Below are 8,987 nucleotides of genomic sequence, written 5' to 3' on the forward strand. Positions count from 1 at the left end.
AGCGAGTGATGATATATCTACAGATGAACTTTTGGACTTGCTTATCAGTTATTGTTGCCACCGGCTCAGCCTCAACCCACTTGGTGAAATAATCCACCGCTAATATCAGAAATTTCCTTTGTCCTGAGGCTATGGGGAATGGTCCTAGGATGTCCATGCCCCAACGATAAAAGGGTAGGACTGACTGAATACTTGTGAGTGCGTTAGCCGGAATATGGGGCATGTCAGCGAACCTTTGGCATTTTTCACACTTCTTGACAATTCTAGCAGCATCGTCCCTCAGGGTTGGCCAATAGAACCCAGCCCTTAGCGCCTTTCCAGCTATAGTCCTTCCACCCTGATGGCTACCGCATGCCCCTTCATGAATTTCTCTAAGTACATAATTTCCCTCCTCCGGGGAAATGCACTTAAGCAATGGATGAGTAAATGATTTTTTGTAGAGGATCCCCTCATGAAGTAAGAACCACTCACTCCGCTTTTTGATCATTTTGAAGTCAGGGGTGTCCTCGGGCAGCTCCCCCTTTAAGCATTGAATGATTTGATCCATCCAAGTTTCCCCTCTATCAATGTCCATCACAGCAGGCCTTTAGGTACTTGGTTTCTCTAACACTTCCCACATTATATTCCGGGGGTTATCCCCTCAGTCGAGCTTGCTAATCGGGCAAGAGCATCACCGTGCTGGTTCTCTAAGCGGGGAATGTGCCCGATTTCAAAGTTGTCAAACGATCTTGCCAAGCTTTTAGCCTTTTCAAAATAGGCTTTCATGTTCTCCTCCTTCACCTCGAATTCCTTTGTCATTTGCCCCACTATGAGCTGTGAGTCTGAGCATACTTGAACGAATTTTATCTTCATGAATTGGCACAAGTTTAGCCCCAAGATAACAGCCTCATACTCAGCTTCATTATTTAATGTATAAAAGGCAAACTTGACCGCATATTCAAACATCTCTCCCTCTGGTGAGATGATGACTAGCCCAGCTCCACTCCCGGCCTTACTAGACGACCCATCCACATAAAGAGCCCAAGGGGCGGAGGTGTCAATTGGAGTAGGCCTGTGAGCGCATTCAGCTATAAAGTCGGCTAAGGCTTGGGCCTTGATGGCCTTCCAGGGTTCAAACTCGATTCCGAAATCAGCTAACTGATTTGACCAATCCGTCATTCGGGATGAGTGATTTTTGCTCTCTAGCACTTTCTTGATTGGTTGGCTGGTGAGTACTTTGATCGGGTGTGCTTGAAAGTATGGCTTCAACTTCCTACTTGCCATCACTAAAGCGTATACCACCTTCTCTATGAGAGTGTATCGGGTCTCAGCCCCCCTTAGGGCATGGCTGACAAAATAGAGCGGTACTTGGCCTTCATCTATTTCAGCAACAAGGATCGCACTCTGGGCATATTCTGATATGGCCAAGTACACAAACAATGTCTCCCCGGGGAGGGGGCTAACAAGCTTTGGAGTGTCCATCAGATGTGCCTTCAGCTGCTGGAAAGCTTTCTCAACTTCTTCATCCCATAAGAACTTAGGCCTCTTGAGGGCCTTGAAGAAAGATAAACTTTTATCTGCTGACCGGGATAGGAAACTCCCCAATGCGGCTAAGCAGCCTGTAAGGCGTTTCACTTCCTTCACATTTCAGGGGGGATTCCATGTCAAGAATAGCTTGAATCTTATCGGGGTTGGCATCAATACCCCGCTGATCAACCATGAAGCCCAGACATTTTCCACCTTGCAACCCGAAGACACACTTGCTGGGGTTAAGCTTCATTTTATATTTTCTAAAGGTTGTGAAGGTTTCCCTTAGATCAACTATGTGGTTCGGGCTTTCCTTGCTTTTTACGATCATATCATCAACATAGGCCTCAACATGCCGACCTAGTTGCCCTTCAAAGATTTTGTTCATCAGACGCTGGTAGGTAGCCCCGGCGTTTTTCAGGCCGAAGGGCATCACATTATAGCAATACACCCCTTGGCTAGTGATAAAGGCTGTGTGGGCTTGATCCTTCTCTGACATGGGAATCTGATGATACCCTGCATTGGCATCCATGAAGCTTAGGTGGGCGTGACCAGCGGTCGATACCACCAACCTATCAATCTTAGGCAAAGGGTGATCATCCTTTGGGCATGCCTTGTTCAAATCTGTAAAATCCACATACATACGCCAAGAACCGTTGGGCTTCCTAACCAGCACCACATTGGATAACCACTCAGTGTATTGGCATTCTCGAATGAAACCCGCTTCGAGAAGCTTTTTAACCTCAGTGGCTGGGGCTTTGTTTCTCTCCGACCCAGCATGTCGGAGTTTTTGCTTGACGGGCTTGTACCCCTCCTTGATGTTCAGCTCATGAGTCATTACCTCGGGGTCTATGCCCGACATTTCATCTGCAGTAAAAGCGAAGATGTCTTTGTACTCTCTAAGTACTTGAATTATTTCTTTCTCTAGCTGGGGGTCCAAGTTCTTTCCCACCCTCACGGTCCGAGCGGGATCATCCCCTAAGGGTATGCTCTCATCTTCTTCAATAGGCCTAGGCTTACCGTATTGCTTTGGATTCTCAGCCATGTAAATTCTCTTGACCGGGTGCTGAGGTTCATCAATTTCCATGGCTTTCCTCTTGGCCCCCTTGTCCTCTTGATTGACAGAGCTCTCAGGTGACTTCAAGCTATGTATATAGCATTTTTTTTCCCTCAAACTAATCTCCAAATATCTTGCCCACCGATCCGTCATCAGTCTCAAATTGGAGGAGTAAGTGATAGGTTGAGATGGCAGCCTTAACCCTATTGAGAAGGGGTCGGCCAAGGATCATGTTGTATGGCAGAGGGGTATCCACAACTAAGAACGTGTGAACCAAGCTTCTCCCCTTGTTTTTTTCCCCCAAACGAACAGGAAGCTTGATCGTTCCCAAGGGGTACACATGATGCCCCCCCAAATCCCACTAAGGGTTTCTCAAGGGGTGTAAGGTCTCCCCTTCCAAAACGCATCTGCTCGATGCATTTCCATGTGATGATATCTGCTGAACTTCCACTATCTACTAAGATCTTCTTCACCTTAGCATTGGCCACCTTCATATGAATCACTAAGGGGTCATCATGAGGCCTTTGAATCTTTTTTCCTTTATCATCCCCAAATACCATGAAAGGGTCCTTCTGGGTAGATGAGGGAGTGCCAATATCATAGATGGGCTCTTCGAGCGACCACAAGTGAATTTTGCGTGCCCTGTTGGACAAACCCTCGGAGGCAAATCCTTAGGCTATGACATTGATGCTCAAGTTAGTGTCCGCTGAGCTATGGGCTTCTTGCACCTCCTTGGAAGCCTTTCTTTTCTTATCCTTCGGGGGGGACTTGAGAAATCTGTTAATCTTTCCTTCTTCAGCTAGCTTGTTGAGGGCTCTCTTAAGCTCCTTGCAGTTCCGGGTGGTATGACCACACTCCTTATGGTATTCACACCAAAGCTTCTCTTTCCTCTACTCTATTGGCGTGTTCATGGGGTTAGGCTTAAGAAGAATAGCCTTATGCTTTATGTCTAAATAGATCTCACGCCTATCAGCATTGTACTTAAGTCCTTCATCATCACTCTCAGCCCTCCTCGGCCTTCTATTCCTGTTGTCATGGTAATTATCTTCTTACTTCCTCTTCCCCTTGTTGTTTGCTACGGGCGTCTTGCACACCACACTAGCTTCAATGATCCTTTCAGCTCTTTCCATGGCCTCAGAGAAGGTGCTCACCTTGTCATGGACAAGTTCAAACTTCAGCTTGTTAGACTTGAGCCCAAAGACAAGGGTTGTGAAAGCAACGTTGTCTTGGAGGTCGGGGATGAGCTGAGACTCAGTGTTGAACCTCTTGATGTAGTCCTTAAGACTTTCATTCTCCCCTTGCTTCACCTTCATCAAATGAGTGCTAGTCTTTATTTGCCTACTCCCAGCGATGAAGTGCTTTTTAAACTGAGTGGCTAACATGTCAAACGTTCTTATGCTCCCGGGGGTAAGGTTGTTAAACCATGTCTTAGTTATTCCCCTGAGGGTAGTAGGGAAGAACCTACACCATGAGGCCTCACACCCAGTTTGGACTCCCATCTGTGCTTTGTAAGCGTTCAGATGGTCCGTCGGGTCCGTCTTTCCATCATAAGGGTCCAATGTAGGGATCTTGACCTTGGGAGGAATAGGGGTATTCATTATCACCTGGCTGAAGGGGATGATGTTCTTGACAATCCCGAGCATCCGTGGCCTGGGGGAGGAAGGACGCTCGGGGCTTTTGCTTACTAAACGAGCGGGCTGATCGGTTCCTCTTCTTGGTCTGGAGGTAGCTGAGTGAATCATGCTATCTCGGTACCTTGTTGACCCATGCCGAGAGTGAAATCTAGTTCGACCTCTCTGGGGGTAATTATTTTCCTTGGAGTTCTCCCTCTTGGAGTTGATTATCTCTCGGGCATCTAGAGTGCCATCCTTCAGCCTTCGGTCATTGATGATGTCTCTAGCATCTCTTGGGCTGCTTGGCTGCCTTGTCTCCCGCTGGGGGTCATGGGACTGATTAGGCTGAGAGCAACGAGATGTTTGTTGCTGAGGCCGAGAGGAGGCTTGATGGAGATGAGACACGTGAGGCGGAGGATTAGGCTCTGGAGCGCTCCCCTGCCTGCCTTGCCCCACCCCTTGGTTGATAAGTGCCCTGAGGCTTTCCTCCAAATTTCTATTGATCTGGGCTGCCAGCTGGTCCAAGTCTCGGCGAGTGATCACCTGGGGGCTGTTAACTTCTCTCTCAGGTTCACTACGAGCCCTAGGTATAATCTCCTCGACTTTGTGAGGATTCCTAGCCGAGAGAATTGGAGCTAGCCTAGTAGCATCTTGATGAGTGCTGCGGGGACGCCTAGTGTTCACCATGACTTTTTGTTAGTTATCCCCACAGACGGCGCCACCTGTTTCTGGATACAGAATGCTCCTGGGATTCTTAGGGTAGTAAGGGTAATCAAGATGTTCTAGAGCTATGTCCAATGAATGCCCGAATTTCCCTCAGTTATGCCTTGCTGTCCGAGAGCTAGGCCTGCAAAAGAGAAAGAAGGTCAACTGCCCCGGGGGTGTGACCCGAGAAAGCCGCTCCGATGCTTAAGTCAGCGAATGTACTTTCTAGAGAAAGAAAGTAGAGAGAGAGAGAAAGTAGAGCGAGATGATTAGAGAATTAGGAAAAAGTTACCATCATCAATGATTGGAGAGCTATTTATAAATGTACTTTCCGGTGGCAGAAGTTGTACTTAATTGGACAGATTAGGGGTAAATCCGTAGTTTGCTCTGACTAATGATGTGCTGGTTCATGGAGGGGTATTTTCGTAATTCCAGGTCACTAGGCTTAGGACAATGGACTAGGCCCAAACAAAATCCAATACGGTTTTATCTGCTCTAACATGCCCAGTAATTGTTAATTAGGTAAAATAATTTGAATTAGATTTAGATGTACAATAAGTTCTAATATATAGTAACCACATTTAATAAGCTCTAATAAAACAACTTCTTATAAAATCCAATGAAACTATAAGAAAATTAAGCTTAATAAACTATACTCAAGTCCAATTGAATCCCTTACACTCATTTTCTAACTTGTAAACAAAATCCACCACAAAATAATAAAAGAAACAAATGAAGTAATAAGTAAAAAAAAAATTACTTTTCTTCTCAAAAAATAGTACTAGGTTAAGGTATACCTATTGCCTAGGTGGTTGTGTGATTATAAGTGTAGGCGTCGTTTGAAGCGCGCCTACGTTAAAGCATGTTGTGAATATGCTTGGCACTCTTAGAAAGTAGGAATTGACATATACAATTAGGGACAACGATTAGGGACAAAGAAAGTAGGGAGCCGACAACAAATTTTTAAGGAACTTGTAACCGTTCACGGATCATTATAAGGCAACCACGAGAAAGGGACAACGATAAGCAACAATGATTGACCCGTGAAGGTTACACCACATTCATAATCCATGAGATTACTAACTCCATATGGTTCGGACCCACGAAAGGAGGAACAGGGATGATGGTACGAAGTGAGTCATGGAGTCACATTCGCCCGTATTGGCTTCTACTCGATTCTTATAGTGAAAAGTGATTTCTGCGATCTCAAAGGAATGCAAACAAAATATTCAATTCGCTCCAAACTATTATTAGACTAAATTGGTTGTATATTAATAAAACACATAATTCTAAAATATTAGTGATCACTTGATTTAATAACAAGATTAAAAAGGAACCTAAACCCGTCGTCCAAATTATCTTATTAGGCATGATTTTCAATTACATATTCCCTTTAAACATGTAATATGGTGATTATAAATATATAATAGAATAAACATTAATATTTGGAAGCAATTTAACAATAATAGCGTTAGTCAAATCAGATGTAAATTAACCTATTCATGATACTAGCAACAAGAATAAAAATAAGAGTAATTAAGTGATTAATTACTCACTTTTCGCGTTTCCTTGAATTGCTACATCATGAATAAACTGTTAGTAACTTCAATAAATATAAATCAAATTGAAATTAAATTAAATAACAGTAGAGTTGATTTGGTCCAAACCCTCAATTATTTGTACCTTTCACACCTTGGTTTAAGGACGAAACCTCGGGTCGAGTATGGACTCCTTGGAGTGCTTAGGGGAAGAATGGTGTAATTTGGTATATAGGTTTAAGGCTTAGAATATGAGAAAGAGAGAGAAGAGAATGATGTTTGGTGTAAAAGAGAGGAAGAGAGAATGATTTGATGCCCCGAACTACAGAAAGGAGGGGGGTATTTAAAGGGAAAATGAGTAGAGGGAACACACGGAACCCTAAAAAGATAAAAACCCTAAAAAAGGTTGCTGCGACATGGAAAAAACTGTCGTGACACGGCAAAATGTGTCGTAACACGGGAAACTCTTGTGTGACGCGACATACTCTAGAGTGACATGAGAAATATTTGACCTACGGGAGTAAAAACGCGTGGAGGGTTTACGTGGAAAAGACACAAGAAAATTCCGTGACAGGGCACACGTACCGTGACACGGCAGTGTCCACCGTGGCACGGTATAGTACACTGTGTCACGGTAAAAAAGTGCGTGAGAAAACGCAGAAATTACACCGAAAAAGCACCGTGACACGGTGAGAAATACCGTGTCACGACAATAGGTACTGCGTCACGGCAACAGGTACCGTGCCACGGTGCTTTTTCACGGAAAAAAAAAACATTCAAAATAGCACCGTGACACGTTGTAAATTACCATGTCACGGCAGTACGACAACAGTCACCGTGCCACGTCATTAGGCGCCGTGACACGGTGCTTTTACACTGTGCGCGGTAATTCCAGTTTTTCACACGTTTTTAAAATCATCATAACTTTTGATCCGTAACTCGAAATAAGGCATATAATATATCATTGGAAATCTTATCAAGTCCACTTTACAACCAAATTAGAATCATGTCAAAAATATTTTATATTTTAAGATATGGTTGTTTTAGTAGAAGGGTGTCGGTTTTGGGCTGAGTTTAGTTTCGCTCATATCTTCTTCGTTTTAAATCGGAATTGGGCTTATGATATATGGTTGGAAGGCTTCTTTCGAGGCCTATCCAACCAAATAATAATTGTATCAAAATTATTTGGCCATAAAATCAGTTTCTCTCAATTTTGTGATGTGGACACGAAAAGAAGCTATGGTTTAGGGAAATGAGGTAGAAAATGGGTTGCTTTATGAAATGTATTGAATAGAACATGGATTTAAGTACTCCAACGATTAAATACTCAACCCGAACAATAATGGCGGTGAAAGTTTGTTTATCATCGGGTTTGGTTTTGGGGAGACATTTTTAGGTGTCTACAATAAGGTCTGCTATATTAAATAGAATTCTCAACAAATTTCAAACATAAAATTGTACACTTTTTTGTTGTTATATTTTTGGCCAGGAGAATTAGAGAAAGGGAACAAAAAATATTCCAATAATTTACAATTGGAAGACCATCTCCAATGGTGAGACTCAAGTTTGAGTATTAAAATACAAAATGAGTTATTTTTACACCTCCACTAATGATACCATACCCATTTCTCAGTTTAGCAACTCATAAGAAGTTTAATTTTCCAATGGTGAGACTCTCTAAAATATACAAATGTCACTTTCAATTTATGGCCCCCAAAATCCATTTCTTTTTTAATATCAAATATTGTAAGATTAAAAAATAATTAAAAAAACGTAAACTTAAATAAATTACAAAATATATTAGAATATTGACATGGGGCCCACACTTTTTGTCAAATGAGACTCAAAATTGAGTATCTAAACTTAGCAACTTTCTTTTTGGAGTTGCTAAATTAAATTTAGATACCAACTTATTGGTATACATTGCAAAAAAATACTCTCTCTCTCCTAAAAATATTCACTTGAGTCTCACCATTGGAGAGGGTCTCAGAGGAAAAGTTCATATGCATACCAGGTAAAAGGAGGTTGGTTCAAGTATCAAAGTTAAAAAAAATAGCAAAGTTGTAAAAATGGTAATATTGCCGTAAGTCAGAGTGTTGCTTGACGAGGTAGATAAGAGATAAAATAAATGGATGGCAGATTGACAACACTCGTGTGGTAACGTACGTGTGTTACTATTGAGTATGGGAAGCCTTATGCTATCTCGTTTTTGGGGACCAACTGTCCAGCCAGCTAGCCAGAGAGGGAGAAAAAAATTAAGGAAAAAAATGCAACTCCCTCCGTGTCATAATGTTTTTTTTTTTTTTTTGACAATATCCGTGCATAATGTTAGTCCCATTTACATATATCGATATAAATTTAAGGAAATTTTTTAAATTACTACCCAAAAATGTAATCATTTTTTAAATAACCACCCGTTAATTTTTTTTATTTTAAATTACCACTCATTAAATTAAATAAATGCTCAGATTACCACTCATTTTAAAAATTCGATGGATATTCAATCTGTGGGCCCCACCTACCAAATTCCCTCCTTTTTATATTATTTTATATATATATATATCTCGA

General features: G+C 42.1%; 1 protein-coding gene across 1 annotated transcript; it reads right to left on the minus strand.

Annotated features, from left to right (window-relative positions):
* Positions 1–618: 618 nt before the first annotated feature.
* On the minus strand, positions 619–2,716 carry LOC110699873. The gene is made up of 2 exons (XM_021877386.1): positions 1,832–2,716; positions 619–1,617 (listed from the first exon to the last, which is right to left on the minus strand). Exons 1-2 carry the CDS (start codon positions 2,714–2,716, stop codon positions 619–621), a joined length of 1,884 nt encoding a protein of 627 aa, XP_021733078.1.
* Positions 2,717–8,987: the final 6,271 nt, after the last annotated feature.

This window comes from Chenopodium quinoa, unplaced genomic scaffold (assembly GCF_001683475.1).
Source record: "Chenopodium quinoa cultivar QQ74 unplaced genomic scaffold, ASM168347v1, whole genome shotgun sequence".
NCBI lineage: Eukaryota > Viridiplantae > Streptophyta > Magnoliopsida > Caryophyllales > Amaranthaceae > Chenopodium > Chenopodium quinoa.